The sequence below is a fragment of the Salvia splendens genome, unplaced genomic scaffold (assembly GCF_004379255.2).
Source record: "Salvia splendens isolate huo1 unplaced genomic scaffold, SspV2 ctg867, whole genome shotgun sequence".
Classification (NCBI taxonomy): Eukaryota; Viridiplantae; Streptophyta; class Magnoliopsida; order Lamiales; family Lamiaceae; genus Salvia; species Salvia splendens.
This window is the reverse complement of record NW_024599550.1, coordinates 6,876-27,393: the sequence shown is the minus strand read 5'-3', so window position 1 is coordinate 27,393 and position 20,518 is coordinate 6,876. Positions and strand designations below refer to the sequence as shown.

The window sequence follows — 20,518 nt, the reverse complement described above, 5'->3', positions numbered from 1 at the left end:
TTTATAAAATTAATTAATACTATAAATAATAAAATCAATATATTAAAAATCATACTCCCTCCGTCCATAAAAAATAGACTAGTTTTATTATTTCGGACCTTCCACCAAAATTAGACTAAGTCTAAATATGGAAAGTTTTCAACAAATAATAATCTTACACATCATTTATAATGTAAACCCCATAATTCACTAACACTCATTCCACTACATTTTTTCTTACTTTTTCTTATCTATCTATTTTATTTTACAAATTACACATTACAATCGTGTCATTGACAACTTTATCTTTTTTTTTGGACGGAGATTGTACAGTTTGCAGGGTGTGAAATGTGGTGATATTTATAGAAAGAATTTGAAAATTACAATACAAAAAATTGTATAGATAAATTTCCTACTGCCTCCGTCCCTAAAGAGTATGCATTATTTCCTTTTTCCTCCGTTCCCAAAGAGTAGGAACATTTCAATTTTGAAAATTCTCTTCTCTCTAATAAGGTGTGACTCATTCTCCACTAACAATACTTTAAAAACTTCATCTATCTATCTCTCTCTTACTTTACCAATAATGCATTAAAACTCGTGTCGAACTCAAAGTTCATACTCTTTGGGGATGAAGAGAGTATAACTTACTCCACTTGTGGCTTTTTCTCACTATAAAAGAGATGTTTCTTTTAAGCACAAGATTTAGGAAAATAATACTCCTTTCGTCTCTGAAAAGTATGAATTATTTTCTTTTTAGTATGTCCCCGAAAAATATGAACTTTCTAATTTTGGATAGTTAAACAACACATTACTCCTACACATTATTTTATTTACAACGTATATCATTAAATTATCCTACTATTAAATACTCCACCCGTTCCATAATAGTTGAGTCATTTCCCTTTTTAATAAAGTCAACATATTTCTTCTCACTTACTTTACTCTCTCCTACTTTATTCTATCTTCATATCTCTACTTTTTTTATCATTCCCACTTTATTCTTCATTTATTTAACTCACTTAACACAAATAAATCACGTGCAGAAAAAAACGTATTTATTACTATAGAACGAATAGAATAGTTAAAATAGAGAGAATACAATTTTAAAAAAAGTATTCTTCTCATTTCCACTCTAAATGACACATTTCATAAATTAGAAACACGATTCTTTATATTTTTTCTCACTTACACAAAATCACTACTAAAACAATGTTTTATATATTCCCTCCTTCCCATAAAAATATGTACACTTTCCATTTTCGTCCGTCTCACAAAAATACGTGTATTCCATTTTTAGAAAATTATATCAATTTAATAATTTAGCCCTTGCCCATATTTTGGAAGTATAAGAGCATCCATAACCGTGCTCTTGCCAACGAGCACGGATGTGGGCCCGACCCCACTTTTTCTGCCTGCTCTTAGGCAAGAGCACAACACCCACATCTGTGCTCTTCCGCAAGGACGAGCACAAGGGTCCCACCATTCCATTATTCAATTTAAATAAAAACATTTGCACAAAATTAAAAACGTTAAAAAAACCCGGAATAATATTACAAATTAAAAAAATAAAAAATTACATATTTAAATTCCTAAAAAATAAAAATTGCATAATTAAAATACTAAAAAATAAAAATTGCATACTTAAAATCCTAAAAATAAAATTACATAATTAAACTCCTAAAAAATAAAAATTACGTAATTTAAGCGTAAAAATGCCCCCGGGGAAGACTAGTCATCATCCGGCAATATCGCCAACGTTCTTTGGAGACCCCGTATCATCACCACATGCGATCGAAGTTGGTAGGGGGTCATATTTGACCTATCGGCCAATTGAGTTGGGCCAAAACCTCCCACAACAAGTTGGTGGGGGGGTTGAGGTGGCACATAGGGAGCGGGGGCGGATGGAGTCGCGGCGTGACGGCGGCTGGCCGCCGCCTTCTTCCTTCCTTGCGGTTGGCGTTGAGAACCGCTCGGGCCTGCGTCGGGGCTACCCAAGTTAGCTCTGGCAAGTTGGCTAGCCACGTCTTCGGAGCCGGCGTCGGATATGGATACCAACCTTGACCGTTTGGAGGAGCTGCTAGAGGAGGATGTTACGCCTCCCCTATACTTCGGATGCAACCGCGTCTCCTGCCAAATGTTGAGGTACTTGAACGGCTTGTAGTTCATGGATTGGTAGGTCGACAAAGCGGAACTGATGATGTCGACCTCGCTCCGGCCGCTCCCCACCGACCGCTCTTCCTAGAGGTAATACCCATGGAACTTTTGGATTTCTTCGTTGGCTCTGTATATGGCCTTGCGCACCATACTCTCGTTGCGCTCGATTGTTCCAGCCGACCGGTTTTCATTGTACCGGTGACAGAGGCGCCACCAATAATGATTGCCGGATTGGTTCGTGCCAACCTCCGGATCTTCGGAGATTGACAAGAACGCTTTGAACAATTGCTCCATCTCCGCCGGAGTGTACGGTGTGCGGACACCGCGAGTAGGAAGAGTCGGAGTTTGGGAGGGACCGCTCGACCTCGCTCTAGGCTCGGGTGTCCACCCGTAATGCCCTTCGGGGGCATCTTGGTCGTCGATCAGGTAAGGCCGGTAGCCACCCGGAACTTCCGAGCCTTGGGTTTGAGGAGGGGCCGAATATTCCGTTTCCGGACTAGGAAACAGTTGTGAACCGAACCAATCGGGGTTCCAACCGTGGGAGCAGGGGGTGACCGCCGTGGCCGGACATTGTTTTGTTGTAAGAGTAAGAGTGAAAGAAAGATTGAGAATTGAGAATGGAAATGAGAGAATTTAGATGATAATTGTGTAGTGTGGTGTGAATTTTTGGTGTGGAAGTGAGCGTATTTATAGATGAAAATGTGTATTTTTGGGGAAAAAAATTGAAAATAAATTAAAAAGTGGGTAGAAAACGGATATAATTTTTAGGAAGTGGGAAAAATATTTTTTTTATTTTAATCGGATTTTTTAATTAAAATCCGATTTTTAAAAAAAATTAAATTGCCAACGACTATGTCGTTGGCCAATAGGAAGCTGCCACGTTGCCTGCTCGCTGGCATGGACGTGCTCAATGCATCGAGCAGCGCCGTACCAGCGGCAAGAGCGCAGTGGCGGACAGCTCATCCGCACTGCTGGCACAGACGGACGAACGGACGAGCTTGTGTTCTCCGATGTGGATGTTCTAAACAAGTGGGTAGTTTATATAGTCATTTCCACTACCTACCCTTCTCTTGCCGGTGGCCATTGACCGCAACTCTTAACGATAATAGCCATCTCAACCCTCAAATCTCTTCAACAATCTGTTAATCCCACCCCAATGGCTTCCGATCACCAATCCACCCTAACCACCTCACTCCCAATCTCAACAAACGAAGACGACCTCCACTCCTCCGCCCTCCTCCCCTCTCCCGCCCCCAGGAAATCCCCCTCTTCCACACTCGCATTCATCTCCCTCGTCATCACCACCGCCGCCGCATTCTCCTTCCTCTTCTTCTCCTCCTCCAAACCCCCAAACCCCAGCCCCCATTCCACTGCCGCCCTCTCCTCCAGGCCCCTCTCCAAGCTCCACCACCCCGTCGTCCTAATCATCTCCTCCGACGGCTTCCGCTTCGGCTACCAATTCAAAACCGATCTCCCCAACATCAATCGCCTTATCCGCAACGGTACTGAAGCCGATCTCGGCCTAATTCCCGTCTTCCCAACCCTAACTTTCCCCAATCACTACTCCATCGTCACCGGCCTCTACCCTCCCTACCACGGCATCATCAACAATTACTTCACCGATCCTATCTCCGGCGACAAATTCAACATGGCCAGCCACGACCCCAAGTGGTGGCTCGGCGATCCCCTCTGGGAGACCGTCTCGAATCACGGCCTCAAAGCCTCCACCTACTTCTGGCCCGGCTCCGAGGTACGCAAGGGTTCCTGGAATTGCCCCACCAATTATTGTATGCCTTACAACGAATCCGTTCCATTTGAAGAAAGAGTTGATGTATTGCTTAGCTACTTCGATTTGCCTAGTGATGAAATTCCCTCGTTTATGACGTTGTATTTCGAGGATCCTGATCACCAGGGCCACCAGTACGGCCCTGATGATGTCAGGATCACTGATGCCGTTGTTGAGATTGATGCGTTGATTGGTAGATTGATTCGCGGAATGGAGGAAAGAGGAGTTTTTCAGGATGTGAATATTATCCTGCTTGGTGATCATGGTATGGTCGGTACTTGTGACAAGAGAGTCATCGCTTTGGATGATCTTGCTGAATGGGTTAAAATCCCGAAGGAATGGGTTCAGTCTTACACTCCGGTGCTGTCAATCCGCCCCCCTCCTGGCTACTCCACGAGCGAGATTGTTGGTAAGATGAACGAGGGGTTGGGGTCGGGTAGAGTGGGGAATGGGGAGTTCTTGAGGGTTTTTCTCAAGGAGGATTTGCCTAACCGGCTGCATTACTCGGATAGTTATAGGATTCCGCCTATAGTGGGATTGGTCGGGGAGGGGTTCACGGTGAAGCAGACGAGATCAACAGGGCAGGAGTGCGGTGGAGCTCACGGATACGACAATGCATTCTTCTCGATGAGGACTATTTTCATTGCTCATGGGCCGCGATTTGCGAGGGGGAGGAAAGTGCCATCTTTTGAGAATGTGCAGATATATAACATGGTTACTAGAATCTTGAAAATTGATGGAGCCTCTAATAATGGTTCAGTGTCATTTGCAGACACTGTTGTTTTGCCTGCTCACTCAAACTAGCCATCAAATTTGGAGTGATGAGTGCAATTGACAAGGTAACTACACTGGTATTTGGAAGTTCAGGTAGTTATCAAGTCTTTGTGGTATGATCAAGTGGATGATGGTGTTGCTTTTTATCATATCTTCTGCACTGTATCTTCAATATTCGACTGATCTTTGTGGCCGTTTTTCATTAGAGGTTAGCTGCAAAGCTAATTTATTCCATCATGTACTAATCTGATGGAAATTAGTGTTACCTTATATTGTGCATTAACTTTTCTTTTCCAATACTAGTTAAGTTGAAGTGGCGATATAATAAGCCTTGTACTTGTTGATTTTATTGATCGTTTAATACATGTATAGAATCATGGTATCATTATTTTAGTGGATAAAACTACCTAATATGGATGGAACTACAGAATGACTACCAAAACTAAAATATACAATTAAATATTTGAATGTCGATTAGGATTAAAATATACTAAAGTATTAATATAGGGCAAGAACTAAATGCATAATTAAAGAATAAAACCTGAAGTTCACTATGTGTTTTAGTTCATAACACGGATTTGAAAACACGAAGTGAATCAAAATGTTATTATAGTGAAGGATTAGGATTTAGTTCATTCTAAGAGTGTTTAGTTCACTATAGAGACATTTAGATTATAACATAGATTAAACCAAAACATAATTATAGTGTATTCCGTGTTTCCAAAATCCACCCTATCTCTTCCTTCCATTTTTTTTATTTAATGGTTGAGATTTAGTGTTATGCATTAATTATCTCATATATATATTAGGTCCTACTAAAATACTACCACTATCTTAGTGAATAAAAACAATTATCTCTCTTAATTTATTATCTCTCCACTAAACACAATAAAGATTTGTTTTTTAATTTTTATACTGAAAAGAAACACCTCAATTATAATGGAATTGAGAGAGTAGTTGATATCACCGGATGTTAAAAAATATTGAGTTGGGATTATATATAAATCAAGACAAGCTATGTAAGAACCATGATTATTATGTTCTTTTGTTTCAAAGAAATATATTTGAATACAAATTGTTTTGAATATCAATTTGTGATCGAAAGAATAATCCCAAAACGAGGATTGTAATGTTCGGTTCTTGAATATGAAACTCCAATAGATACAAAACAATCAAATTATAATCTATTATAAGTAAAGATGAGATGTATGCAAGTCTTCGGGCATCGCCAATGTCTTCTAAATTAATGGTGTTCCTACATGTAAGAGAAATAGAATAATTTATCTAAGGCATGCAATAATCTAGAAAATATCATATCCAGATTTGCAGAATCCAATCAAATCTTAAAAGTGATTTTATCAAGATTTACTTAAGAGAGTAATAAATGGATGGATTCAAAATATCAATGCCAACAAATTTAAGGCATTAAATGATGTCCCAGAGACGGCAAATTAAATGCTACTATTAATAATTTCTAAGGAAAAATCAAATCTTTCAAAATATTTTCTTATGTAAGTACTCTTTTCATTCATAAAAAATACTCTCTTCGTCCACGAAAAATAGGACACATTGTGAATGACACGGATTTTAATGTGAAATTGGTAAAATAAAAGAGAAGAGGAAAAAGTAAAAGAAAAGAAGTGCTAGTGGAATATGGGGTCCATATTATTAGTAAGAGAGAAGTTGTTGAAAACTTTCATTTCTTAAATGTACTATATTTTTCGTGGACAACCAAAAATGGCAAATGTGCTCTATTTTTCGTAGACGGATGGAGTAAATAACATTTTAAATGATTAAAAAAATACATAGTTAAAAAAAACCATCTCAAAGCTTCACCACACGCGGCCACCCGTCTCACTCTTCAGAGTCCCCTTAGCCAGTCCCGACGACATCGGAGTCCCCAAAGGCCAGCGGTACCCCGGTGAGGGGTGGGAGTCCCAAATCGCGCCTCATACTTTGAATGAGGCCCTCCAGCATCTCCTTGTGTAAGGGGTCATCCGCCGCCCTCCACTCCCGTATGACCTCGAACATGCTCATCTGTTATTGCACGCGCGCGAGGTTGGTGAGACTGGGAGGGGGCTCGGCAATAAGAGCTGCGGATTGAATCTCCTGGACCTACTGGCGCCTCCCCTAGATGCCCGCATTGCCGTCTTTTGCCCAACCAGGCGACGGCGGTAGTGTTGCCCACGGTTCACGAACCGGCGGTTCCGATTCGGAACCGCCGGTTCCGGTTTGGTCGATGGCGGAACCGGAACCGAACCGTGAGGCTATTTCACGGTTCCGGTTCCGGTTCGAAAACCGGCGGTTCCGGTTCCGGTTCGGAACCGCCAGTTTTCCGGCGGTTTGGGGTTTCGGTTTTCGAACCGGCGGTTTTTGCCGGTTCAATTTTTTTTTTTAATTTGAAATTTGGCTTTATACAATAAACGGAACAGACAATGCATAATTCAAGCACAAATAAGACGAATAAGGAGAAAATGAAATAAATTTTATTGATTTTGAGTTGTAACGGACAACGATACATTACAATTTACATTACATAAGTATACAATACAACAACATACAACAATATAATATAATTTACAAGTGTCGTCGCCTCGTGGGACTCGAAGGTAAATAAAAAAAACATGAAATGGGGGGGAAAAAGAAAAATTGAAAAGGGCTTGGGATCAACTTAAACTTTCAAAGTTAAACTTTTCAATTTAAGTTGAGTTGCCTACGTATCCACAATTTTATTGAGGAATCAAAGCCCACGTAGTTCTCTTACCTTAGGATCAACCCTTTTTTCTTGCAAAATGTTGCCCATTTTCTAAGCAAACACATATCAGCACGCCATATACACATTGCTGCATTTCTAATAGGGGCAATTTGATCTTCCAAAGCAATCAATGCATCTCGAACACACATAGTCAGAATATTATTCAATCATGGAAAAAATTAGCACTAATAGATAGTTTGTTATGATTTTTTCCATGCTAGATGCTTGAATAATGTTCTGACTATGTGTGTTCGAGATGCATTGATTGCTTTGGAAGATCAAATTGCCCCTATTAGAAATACAGCAATGTGTATATGGCGTGCTGATATGTGTTTGCTTAGAAATGGGCACATTTTGCAAGAGAAAATGGTTGATTCCGAGAAGAATTGTACTTGAAGATCATTAATATATTCCCCATTTGATAAATATCTTATTGGTGAAAAGTGGGTATCTTTGAGGCAGATGGTACTAGAACATTTATATATGGAATCTGGATGAATGAGGATCAGATTATTAGTTTAAAATGGGAAGCTGGGTTCATTGGCGGCCAGTTAACCCAGCTTCCCATTTTAAACATAATCTGATCCCATTCATCCAGATTTCATATATAATTTTGTGTTCCGTACCATCTGCCCCAAAGATATCCTTTTTCACCAATAAGATACTTATCAAATGGGAAATATATTTTAATGATCTTCAAGTACAACTTAGCCGCAACAACGATACATTACAATTACAAATAAAAAAACATGAAATGGGGGGGAAAAAAATAATTGAAGAGAGAAACTTTTATTAACACAAGAGTGGGGTGAATGTAAATGAGGATAGAGGGGGGTATTTATAGATAAAAATGGGGGGAAAATGGAAGAATTCGAATTTGAAATTTGAAAAAAAAATTTGAATTTCGGCAAAACCGGCGGTTTTTGGCGGAAAACCGCCTGAACCGCCGGTTTCCGGGACAAAACCGCCGTTTCTGTCAACGAAACGTTGCAAAAGCTGCGTCATGTCACCTCGTTTCTCGCGCCGCAACGGAACCCCCTGAAGGCGGTTAACCGCCGGTTTTCACGGTTAACCGCCGGTTCGACCCAAAAACCGACGGAACGGCCGGTTTTTCAGCTGAAAAGCTGCCGCCGGTCTGCCCTATCCACACGCCTTGAAATACGCGCCCAAGGCAGTTCCGCCGGTTAACGGCGGGTTTCGAACCGTCCGGAACCGCCGGTTCGGTCACGTTCTGGTTCAAATATCTTGAACCGGAACCGGACCGCGACCCGAATTCCGACGGTTCCGGTTCGGGAAATGGCCAGGTTCCGGTTCGGAACCGGAACCGGTGGGCATGTCTAGACGGCGGCAAGAAACTGGTGGAGGGGTCTCTTCGGCATTGTCGGGGAGGTCGTGGGAACCGGCACTGCTGCTGTACTCGCCGGAGATGTTGAGCTTCGTCCGCTTCGGCCAGCCAGTGGCAACACCAGCACGAAACTTGGCGAAATCCATCAGCACCACATAAGCGTCCCAGTATTTAAACGCGCTCAACTTACCAGTCTCAGGGTACTGCTGCAGCGACAACCTCTTCACATCCTTCATGGTCTGGCCGCTGGTTAGCAAGCGAGAGTTGTTCTCGTAGATGCCGACAAATCGGGAGATCGCCCTCCTTACTTGCTCCCATTGCTTCCGGCACTGCTCAGGCTCGTGAGACTTCCCGGCCGCCGGCTTGAATGTCGTGTAGGAGTCTGCAATGCGAGCCCACATCCCGATGATGTGCTGATTGCTTTCCACAATGGGATCATCAACAACACCGATCTAAGCCTTGGATAGAGCCAAACACTCCTCCTCACTCCAGATGGTCCTCTGTCACCACCAGGTCTCCTACGCGCCCCCCGCCACCCCCTTGCCCTAGCCCTTCCCCTTCTTTTTCGACTTCCATGCCAAAGCACCCCGACGCCCTGCCGCCGGTGGACTCTTAGTGGGAGGCTCCCTCATCGGAGATAGACCCAACTCCTCCAGTGAGAAAGTCTCAAGGCCGATGAACTGAGTCTCTAGTAGAGTACAGGCCTTGGAACAACCTGTCATAAAATCCAGAGAGGGCATATAGACATTGTCCCCAGACGATTGGGAGACCCCCACTCTACTACTCCCCGCATCGGCAAACATGTCCTGCATCACCCCACTCCCCATTTGGGGCATCATCCCCGCCATTCTCGCCATTTGGGGCACCATTCCCCACATCCTGACACCTATTTGGGGCATCACTGCCCCCATCATCCTGCCAGCCATCGCCGTCATCGCGGCATTCATGGCCGTCATTTGGGACATCATCCCCGCCATTTGGGGCATCCCGACCCAAGGGTGTAGTACCCGGGCATCATCCCCGCCATTTGGGGCATCTTCGCCGGCATTTGGGGCACCCCAACCATCCCGGCGGCGTTCCCTCTCGTTCTAGCCACGTATCCTCCACTTCCAATGGGAAACGTCGTCGTCTGTGATTCGCTCGTGGCGGAATAGTCACTGTCGTGATCCATTTATCTTCAATAAAAATGAGAGTAGATAGAGAGAAACTCATTAAAACAAGTGGTGCAAATGAAATGAAGTGCAACGAGCCGTATGTATAGAGTTAAAAAAATGCGGATGTCCGTGCGCTCGTCCGTCGCCTGACCACAGCAGCGGACGAGCGCACAGACAACGGGATGGACGAGCGCCTTTTAAGACAGACGACCTCTCGTCCGCCCTAGACGTCCGTAAGGAGCTAGGCGGTTGCAATATCAGACGTCTGCGACGGACGAGCCGCTAGATGGTCGCATGTCTGCTGGGACATGCGCTATTGCGGATGCTCTTAGCATTTCAACTGTGATAATAGTAAGCTTCCATAATTATTGAGAGGGTACTACTCGATACTCCGTCCGTTAAAAAAAAACAATAAATTTGTAAATGATACGAGTTTTATTGTGCAATCGATAAAATAAGAAAGATATTAAAAAGAGTAAGAGAGAAACAAAAAATATAATGGAAGTAATATTAGTGGATTGTGGAGTCCATGTTAATAGTATGTTGTTAAAACTTTTTATATTTGGAGTTAATTTAATTTTGGGAATGCAAAATGGTAAAATTAGTTATTTTTTATTTAGATGAGAGAATATTTGTCACCAAAAAAGAAGTTCCAAAGTTTGGGCTACTTCCCCAAATTTGTGTGCTTAATTGGGCCTCTCTCATCTGTCACCAAAAAAGAAGTTCCAAAGTTTGGGCTACCTCCCCAAATTTGTGTGCTTAATTGGGCCTATTCTGCTCTGAATAGTAGTTCGATTAACCCTAATTCATTGGATCCCAAATAAATACAACTAATCCCTAAATTAATCAAATTCCCAGCAGCTGCGGCGGAAGTAGCCATGGTACGCCGCCGATCTTCGTTTACCCGTGATTCCTCGAAATCAGTTTTCTCTAATTGTTTGATTGTCTCGTGTCTAGGGTATTGATTTGGAAGCCGGAGGCAAGTGCAAGAAGACCAAGCGCACCGCGCCTAAATCCAATGACATTTACCTTAAGCTGCTCGTCAAGGTTCATCTCTCTTCCCCTCTCCTCAAAATCACCGAATTATCAATCTCACTTCCAATTTTTGAATGTGATAGCTTTACCGGTTTCTCGTGAGGAGGACTGCGAGCCGGTTTAATGCGGTGATTTTGAAGCGTTTGATCATGAGCAGGGTCAACAAAGCGCCGCTTTCGCTCTCCCGGCTCACGCAGCTTATGAAGACCAAGGTAGTAGCTTTTTTTATTACCTTCTAATTTGTTTAGATTTTCATGTTAGCTTAATATTTACTGTAATTAGGAGATTGAATTAATGGAAAATTTGCATTTTTGCTTATGTAGCTTCGGTTATGTTCCGTTTCCTTAATAAAATAGTACCAGAATATAATTATGATTAAGTTGTGAGATTATTTTAGTCAGAGGAGGTTGGCTATGACTAATTATCACTAGATTAGCTATCTAGTTGAGTTGTGACATTCAATCTCATGAACCAAACATATTAATATTTAATCCCGAGATACAATCATGCAAACCGAACAGCTCTTTAATGCTGTTTAGTCTTACATTATTGAATCAATTGGGTTTGTATTGTTCAAAAGATGTGTAATGCATTTTTTAGGTTGTAGGATTGAAACTGAATCATTGTGCAGTAAGGGGAGATTAATGTTGTTTGGCATTGCTGAATATTTGAACTTCATTCATATATGCAGTATGGTATCCTATGTTGGTTGTTTAATTGTAGGGGGCTGGCCATAATAACAATTTCAACCATGTATCTTGTCCTTTGTAGTTTGTGTATAATTAATGGTTTAGTGTTTTTGAAATTTTTTTTATTGGTAGGAGGACAAGATTGCTGTTGTTGTAGGGCCTGTCACCGATGATATCCGGGTGCATGACATCCCTGCCATGAAGGTAACTGCCCTGAGGTTCACAGAAAGAGCAAGGGCTAGGATTGAGAAGGCTGGCGGAGAATGCTTGACTTTTGACCAGCTTGCTCTCAGAGCTCCTCTTGGGCAAAACACGGTACTTAATTCTTGTATTTTGAATATCTGTTGAATATGTTGAAGGAAGTTAACTCATTTCTGCTATGCTGCTTGTGTATATAACTTGAGAAATGGATAGGATGTTGTTTCTATCTCTTTGAACCACGAGTTTGATTTTAGATTTATACAACTACTGTAACCAAAAAAATTCAAATGTTGTTTTGAAAGGTATTGTGAGCTCCTCCTGGCTTTTAATATCATAATTTTAACACCTAGTATGAAAAGACTACTTCAGTTCTAATGATGAAGCAGTGGAACCTAATGTGTTAGGAGTAAAGGCTGAATTCCAACTCAATCAATAGAACACTTATTAAGGAAATAAGATCTCAATTTATTGATAAAAAGGACAGAAAGAAAGAAGCAAATAGAATAACAATCCTCACGAAGGAGGCCACGATAATCCTCGCAGAGGCCTACGGCTACCGCCGTCCTATTTCTGATCTCTCCAAAAGATACGCTGCTCTCATTCTTAAGTTCTATTTATAATAATCTATAACCCTAATATATTAAACCAGAGCCTAACTAATTAATAATTAAGAGTAAAGCGTTAATCTCCTTCTCTATCATTCTGCCGCTGCTTTCTCTAACCCGTTAATCTCATTCTCTATCATTATGCCGCTGCCCACCAAATCCTCCACATCAGCTGGCCCAGCTACTTCCCCATTTCCACTCCTCCAATCCGTATCATAATGTGTCATATATATCTTGATTCTTGAGTTTCCTTGCAGGGAAAAGGTAGTTCTCATGCTCTTTATAGATTAATTCGCATTTCAAATGTTGATAGTGTCTTTTTTTTCTAGTGCGACTCTGAAAGTAAAATCGACAATACTATGCTTGTGCATTGCAGGTACTACTGAGAGGTTCTCCTAAAGCTCGTGAAGCTGTGAAGCACTTCGGTCCAGCTCCGGGTGTGCCACACAGCCACACTAAGCCTTATGTGCGAGCCAAGGGAAGGAAGTTTGAGAGAGCAAGAGGAAAAAGAAACAGCAGGGGATTCAGGGTTTGAGAAAATTATTTTATTATCATAGCAAATTTTTCTTTGGTTGAGAGTGAGATTTTGGCCTTGCCCTTTTAGTTTCTTTGGTTCAAATGTTTGACGATACAATTACCCTTTGATTATACTCTCTATATTTTACTAGTGACATGACATCTGATTTTGCTTGCTTAGTTTTTTTCAAATTTCGCCTAAGTAGGTTTGTCAGTCGTTTTTGTTGTCCATTTCGGTCTCTTAGTTTAGCTGGGCAGTGTATATAGAAAGACCACACTCGTCAAAGACAACCCAATCACAGTCATTATGATTTATGAAACATAAGATAACAAAATTTAATAAAATTGGTAAAGTAGAATAGAGATAACAAAATTTAATACTCCATCAGTTTCATTAAAACATGATAAAAGAAATCAAGTCCATCCCCGCTTGTATCTGGCGAAGAGTTCCTCCGTTTGAGCATTCTTGTAAGCGCTGCAAGCGATGAGATACACCCATATCAGAACCACCACCGTGACGATGAGTATGACATTCGCCTTCCTCCACTCGTGCCTTAGGTTCCCCAACAGCCCGGCCTTGCACGAATCGCAGTTATAGCACAACTGGCTTGGGTCGTTGCTCCACTTGCCACAGTCCGCATCTGCTGCCACGTTGCCTGCCCCATTCCACGTCGTAGCCCCGGCGTACTGAAACCCGCATATCATTGGCGGCTTGCAGCATCCGGCCTTGGAATTAAGAACATGAATGTTTGTTGGTTTTAGTGGAAATGAATTAAGGGACCTACACCTACTAACATTAGGTAAAAGATTGATGGGGTGATTTTAAGTTATAATCAAGTCTCTAGACAAATTTCAATCAACACATGACATTGTATCAAGATAAGGGTCCACAAAAATTATTTAATTTGAGGGTCTATAAAAAAGTTTCATGCTTGAATTCTCCTCTCAACTAATTACAGAGTGTCACCGCAATAATGAAATGCGGTCCAGAAAATCAAACCATAAAAAAGACAATAATGCACTCATAAATCACCTAGTGATGGTAGAATAATACGGACTCCGTCCAAAAAAAATAGACAAAGTTATAAATAATAAAGATTTGCGCAATTAGTAAAGTGAGAGAGGAGGGAAAAAGTGATAAAAGTAGTTTCAGTGAATTATGAGCTTCCACATTTAGAATGACGTGATTAGTAGTATTTGTTTAAAACTTTTCATATAATGAATTGATCTAATTAGTCTCTTTTTTGTGAATGGAGGTACTCCCTACGTCTCACCGAAAATGGTCCACTTTCCATTTTACTTTGTTCCACCCAAGATGACTTATTATTAAAAATAAAAATAATTTATTTGTAGTTTATTTCATCTTACTCTTTCCGTCCGACATTAGAAATCCTGGTTTACCATTTTATTCCGTCTTCCATTAGAAGTCTCAGTTCACTTTTACTATAAAAGATAGAAGTCTCAGTTCACTTTTCGTATAAAAGATAGGTAGACCTAACTTTCCAATAACCTATTTCATTCACATTCTATTGTAAAACTATGGATCCGGAGTTCCACTATCTTTCCTCACCTCATGTACTTTTCTTTATGCTCCATTTTTCAAAACTCACGGCGAATTCAAATGAAACTCTTAATAGTGGACGAAGAAAATACTTTATACACTCTATCAAACACATAAAATAAAACTGCATAAAAATCACAGTGCAAGCATCTTCTTTGGCAAGGGGAGTAGTATAACTAATTGAGATGGGAATAAAATAAGAAATTAAACAGTGGAAAAGCAAAAGGCAGTAAAAAATATTCGGTGAAAAAGCGAAAGGGGGTTTGATGATCTACCTGAATAGGAGAGAGATGCGCGGCGAAGAAATCAGCGGCGGAGACGTAATTTTGAGAGCAGATTTGCGACTCCGCCAAACAGGCCCTAATCCGGGCCAATTATCATCGCCGGTGACGTGGTCGCGGAGCCAGCCCGAGAAGCCGCCAAGGCGGTACTCGCGGAAGGCGGCGCCGGGGACGGGGTAGGCCCGCCCGGGCGAGTGACGACGAAGGCGAGGACGAGGAGGACGAGGAGGAGGAGGATAAGGATGAACATGGAGACGAGGTAGAGGCCGAGGAGGCCTTCCTTCTTCCAGTAGGCGCCGACGAAGCCGGCGAGGGCGACGAGGAGGAAGGCCATTCCGAGGAAGACGAGGGGCCAGCGGAGCCACCGGATGCACTCGTTGTCGGGTTTCGAGGCCAGCCAAATGCCCGCGGCGATGATCGGGATGGAGCACATCAGGGCGATGAAGTTCAGCAACGCGGTGATGTTGTTGCTCACGGCCATTGCCTTGATTTTCACTTTTTGAGAGATAAGAGTGTGAGAAAATTGGGGAAGTGTGTTGGAAGTTGGTAAATGGTTAAGTTGAAGACTATTTGATGATATGGCAAGTGAATGTCAAACGTGTCCGTCTCAAAGCTTAAGGCATCATTAACCCAGACCCAGTTTCAGGCCCCAAATCCCCTCCACGTCATTATTCCTCTATAGTTGCAGTCCAGACCTCAACCGCTCTAACCCTGCAGGCCACAACCCGGGCTGCAACTAATAAATGACATTATTTACAACTTCAACCTATTTTAAACGTACAATAAAAAATACCGGAAATTTATAACACGAAAAAGTTAATTTCCATCGAAGATTGAAAATTACAACATAGAAATTTTAAAACACAAAATAAAAACCATAAAAAATATAAAACGTTAATGCTAGAAAAACACAAATTTTTAAAATTTTAAAATTTTAAAATAAAAACAATAAAAAACACAAATTTTAAAATAAAAACCATAAAAAACACAAATTTTAAAAATTTTGAATTTTAAAAAAATAATTAAAAATTGAGTTGCGGCCCCGCCCGAACTTGAAATAACCCTGGGCCGAGCCGCGTTGCGTCCCGTCCCGAACCACCTAACGCGTGCCCGTGCCGGACCCCGTGACTGTCCTCAGGCCGCAAATGCGGCCCCAGGACCGGCCCAGGCCGCAACTCCCCTCCATCCAACGCGCAGGTCGGGCCGGGCTAGGACTCGCGCCCGACACATGGCATTAACGATGCTCTAAGTTACCAATCTTTCGAAAACAATCATGGACAATAATTTGTTTAAATTCTCCTATCCCTATCTCCGTCTTTAAAAAATATAAATTTTTGAAATAGGATAAATTTTAATGCATATTATATTAAGTAAAGTAAATAAAGTTAATAAAGTTATAAACAAAATAAAGTAAGAAAGATTAAGAGAAAAAATAGCAATAGAAGTAGTGAATTGTGAGATTCATGCCCTAAAATAGAAAGTTTAAAAAGTTTTATTTTTAAGGGATAGTGCAAAATGAAAATAAGTCTATTTCTAAGGAACGAAGGTACTAGTAAGGCCACCCGCAACGCGTCACGCGGGTGGCTCGTAACCCGTCACGCTGGGACGAGACGGCGGCGAGACGCGTTGCAGCGTCCCGTCTCATCCCCAGCCCGCCGAGCGTCCCGTCCAACCGAGACGGATGGCGAGCCATCTCGCCACGCACCGCGCGACGTGGCGCGCTCCGGTGCCATGCTTGACGCCCACTCGCCGGCCCGCGAGTGGGCATCGTCACGCTGACGCAATTAATCATTTTTTTAAAATTCAAATTTTAAAAAAAGTAAAAAAGCGAAAAACGGTAATATTACCGTTTTTTCGACCGTTTTTCTTTTATTATTTATTTATTTTTTATTTTTTACTCTATAAATACTCCTAATTCATCATCATTTCACACACAAATACACATCTATTCTTCCCAAATCATCTCCATTTCCTCTCCAATTTTCATATAACCTCTCATCACAAAATGTCCGGCGACGGAAACTCTGGCGGTGGTGTCTCCGTCGGGTTTGACATCAATGCGTTCGGCGACTGTGGGGCATGTACAATGTCCTGGGTGGTGGTTCTGGTTCGTCGACGCCGGGCAGCCAGGGTTCGTCGACGCTGGGGGGTACCAACCACCCCATTTTGATGTGAATGCACACGCCCGTCCCTCCGCCCCGAGGTATTCGCAAGGATTATCCCAGATTCGGGAGGATTATTCGGTTGAACCCACTCCGGAAGGAGGCCGAAGCGATGGAAACTCCAGGGCGGAGGTGGATGAGGGGGAGGAGGATCTAGGCCGACATCTGTACATCCCCAAGGAAACGCTGGTTGTGTACAACGCCTGGATCAGCGTCTCGTACGATCCCATCGTGGGAAATCAACAATCTCGGAAGTGCTTCTGGGAAAAGGTCACCGAGACCTACCACGAGATTAAGCCGAAGGGGTCCCGCCGCCGCACATTTAAGATGTTCCGCGCTCACTTTGACCGAGTCGACAGAGAAGTCAAAAAATTCTGCGCCATCTACAAGAGTGAAGCGACTCATTACCAAAGCGGAGCCACGGGAGCCGACATTCTGAGGTCGGCTTTGCGAGTCTACTTCGACGACACCGCCAAACAATTCAAACATGTCGATGTTTGGGAGGTCGTCAAAGACGAGGAAATGTGGGCAGGCGGTGCCCGATCCAGCTAGGGCTCGACCTCGAAGCGCACGACGGGTGGCCAATACTCGTCTAGTGAGGGCAGTTCGGGCAGCGCCGCACAAGAGTTTGCCTCGCAGGAGGTTGAGGGCACGACAGACAATGCCGCGGGGTCCTCCCGTGGGCGCCGTCGGCCGCAAGGGAGAAATGCGGCGAAGGCGGCTAGAGGGAGGAGGGGCCGAGCCGAATCAAGCCAGGCGGGCTCGGGCTCGGGGGCACCCTCGAACTCCCTAATGTCCATGTACATGACCGCCACAACGGCGGACACTTCCCGCATAACGCCTCCCAATACCAAGCCTATCTTGCCGGAATTGAGTTTATGTCAAGACAACTTGGTATTCCGCCTCCAGGTGGCTTCAGTGCACCTCCACCGCCTTCGGGGGATGATTCATCGACGTAGTAGTTTTTTTTATTTTCTATAAAATTGTATTTTAAATTATGTAATTTTTATTTTTTTAGGACTTTAATTATGTGTTTTTTTATTTTTTTGAATTTTAAGTTGTATTTTTATTTTATGTTGTAATTTTATTTTATTTACTGAAGTGTGTTTTTATTAATTGAATTTGGTTGGAAATAAAAATAAAAAATGAAATTGAATGAATAGTAATTTAAGAGACGGTTAAGGGACGGATAAGAGATGGAGGGTTGCAGGTTCTGTCCCTTAGTTAAGAGATGGAGTAAAAAGTACAGTGGAGCCCAAGAATAGTAATTTAAGAGACGGTTAAGGGACGGATAAGACACAGCGTTGCAGATGGCCTAAGAGATGGAGGGTTGCAGGTTCTGTCCCTTAGTTAAGAGATGGAGTAAAAAGTACAGTGGAGCCCAAGAATAGTAATTTAAGAGACGGTTAAGGGACGGATAAGAGACAGCGTTGGAGATGACCTAAGGTACTAAGGTTTAGGGAAAAAAAGGAAAAAATCTTTTAAATAAAAGTTACTCCTATGAATAATACTTCCTGTGTCCATAAAATATACTTTCATTTTACCATTTTGGGATGTTCACAGAAAATAGTTCAATTTCTAAAAAATGGAAGGTTTCTCTCTCCTACTTTTCCCATTTTTCCCATCTCTTTCACTTTTTTCCCCATCTCTCTTGCTTACCAATTTATCATTAAAACTCGTTTTGTCCATAATGATTTTATAAACATAAGGGTAAAATTCTTAGTTATTAACAAAAACTAACAATTATAATAATAATAATAATAATAATTATTATTATTATTATAATTATTAGTGATAATACTAAGCGATGATCACAATTTCATGCAAAACACCCTCCATAAATTGGTATATAATACTTTCTTTGTCAGATTTTAAGTTATTAATTTTCCATTTTTAGCTAATGATTGATTTCTTTGTTAGAAAAAAAAATACTTTATTCTCTTTATATATATATATAGTATATATATATCTAAAATTAGAATGTGATATTTTTAATGGGACAAACTAAAAAGGAAAGTGAGACATTTTTTATAAGACGGGGGAAGTATTATTTTCTCTCTTTTACTTTATCATCTTTATTTCTTTTCCCCCCTCTCCCTTAACTCAATAATATGGGGGGAGTGAACTACGCAAATGGTCTCTGAACTATGCGTTTTGCACGGAAATTGTATCTAAACTTTAAAATATCGTGGGTACTTAAACTACAGTATTAAGAATTTCATAGTAGTATTTTTTATTTCAATTTTTTTTACTTTCTAAAAGTGTTAGAGAAAGAGAGAGAAAGAAGATCCGACATAAACTGATTGAAAAAGTGAAGTGAATCATTTCAGGTACTCAAACTGTAAGAAAATATAATATTTAGTAAGAGAGAGATAAAAAATATCAAATTCAATACCTAGAAATGAAAGTCCATAAATGCCCTTCATGCTTTGAGGGGCATTTTTGGTGCAAAATTGTGATAAATAGTGAAAAGGTATCAAAAATGCGATTACACCTTAGTTTATGGACATTCAGAGACTACCCACGATATTTTTAAAGTTTAGATACCATTTACGTGCAAAACGTATAGTTCAGGGACCATTGACATAGTTTACACTTTTTTTTAAAAATAAGTTGACCCCTTACTGCGGAACTAATGAAATAATAATAATTAAAGTGTAATGGATGATTAATAGATATTGCGAATTGTTAATTTTGGTGTGGATGTACATAATTTTTGCCATGCAAAATAATGTCAAACTCAGACTAAGTTATTCTTAAATTTGATCAATTTTTCAATATAATACTGGAATTGAAACAATATACCAGAATAACTACTATCTTTTCCCATAGGAAATAACAAAAGCTTCAAAATTTGAAAGTAATTAATGCGTTGTGTAATTCTTTTGACTTTTAATAGCACATCTGTGCTAATACATTGTATACTCTAATCCCCCTCCCTTTTCTTATCATTAATACATGTGCCCAAAATACGACACTTGAGAGGGATTACATAACAATATCAAGCAAATTGTTGTTTCCGTTTGTAAAATATTAAAAAGGGATTTGTAAAATAAAACTCCATAGATATACGATTTGTAAAAAAGGGTTCATTCTCATCTGAATTTTGACTATGAGTGAAAATTGTGATTTGATCTATGAACCTAAGTTTGTAACTTGAGAACGAATTTTAGTGAATTAGAGCTCCGATCCATTATCAATGAGTAAATATCAAAATAAGAGGGATTAGAGATCCATTATGTCTCCTAAACTTAAGCTGTAAAACACTCTTAATGATGTCACAACTCACAATCATAATTCAATCAAGCACTAAACTTTTTGCTTCCTTAAGTTTTGGTTTGTTCCCTCCCTTTTGACTTGGTACATAGAAGTTGGAAACAGTTGACTGAAAAATTCTTAAATAGAAATGAAGTTGAGAATTTGAGAATGAGCATAGCTAAACCCCAGACTTTATGCATACTCAAAGATGCATTTCTTTAATGAAGGTAAATATGAAGGAGAGCAACAAAAACATAGAAAGC

General features: G+C 41.0%; 2 protein-coding genes and 1 pseudogene across 2 annotated transcripts; 2 read left to right on the top strand and 1 right to left on the bottom strand.

The window, feature by feature from the left end:
* Positions 1-3,219: 3,219 nt before the first annotated feature.
* Positions 3,220-5,042, top strand: LOC121791656 (ectonucleotide pyrophosphatase/phosphodiesterase family member 3-like). Its single transcript, XM_042189527.1, has one exon. The coding sequence runs from the start codon at positions 3,290-3,292 to the stop codon at positions 4,721-4,723; it is 1,434 nt and encodes a 477-aa protein (XP_042045461.1). The 5' UTR covers positions 3,220-3,289; the 3' UTR covers positions 4,724-5,042.
* A 5,686-nt stretch (positions 5,043-10,728) lies between these two features.
* LOC121791657 (60S ribosomal protein L18-2-like) lies at positions 10,729-13,173 on the top strand. Its single transcript, XM_042189528.1, has 5 exons — positions 10,729-10,828; positions 10,905-10,994; positions 11,066-11,194; positions 11,804-11,986; positions 12,854-13,173. Exons 1-5 carry the CDS (start codon positions 10,826-10,828, stop codon positions 13,010-13,012), a joined length of 564 nt encoding a protein of 187 aa, XP_042045462.1. The 5' UTR covers positions 10,729-10,825; the 3' UTR covers positions 13,013-13,173.
* A 101-nt stretch (positions 13,174-13,274) lies between these two features.
* Positions 13,275-15,402, bottom strand: LOC121791653 (annotated as a pseudogene).
* Between the last annotated feature and the right edge of the window lie 5,116 nt (positions 15,403-20,518).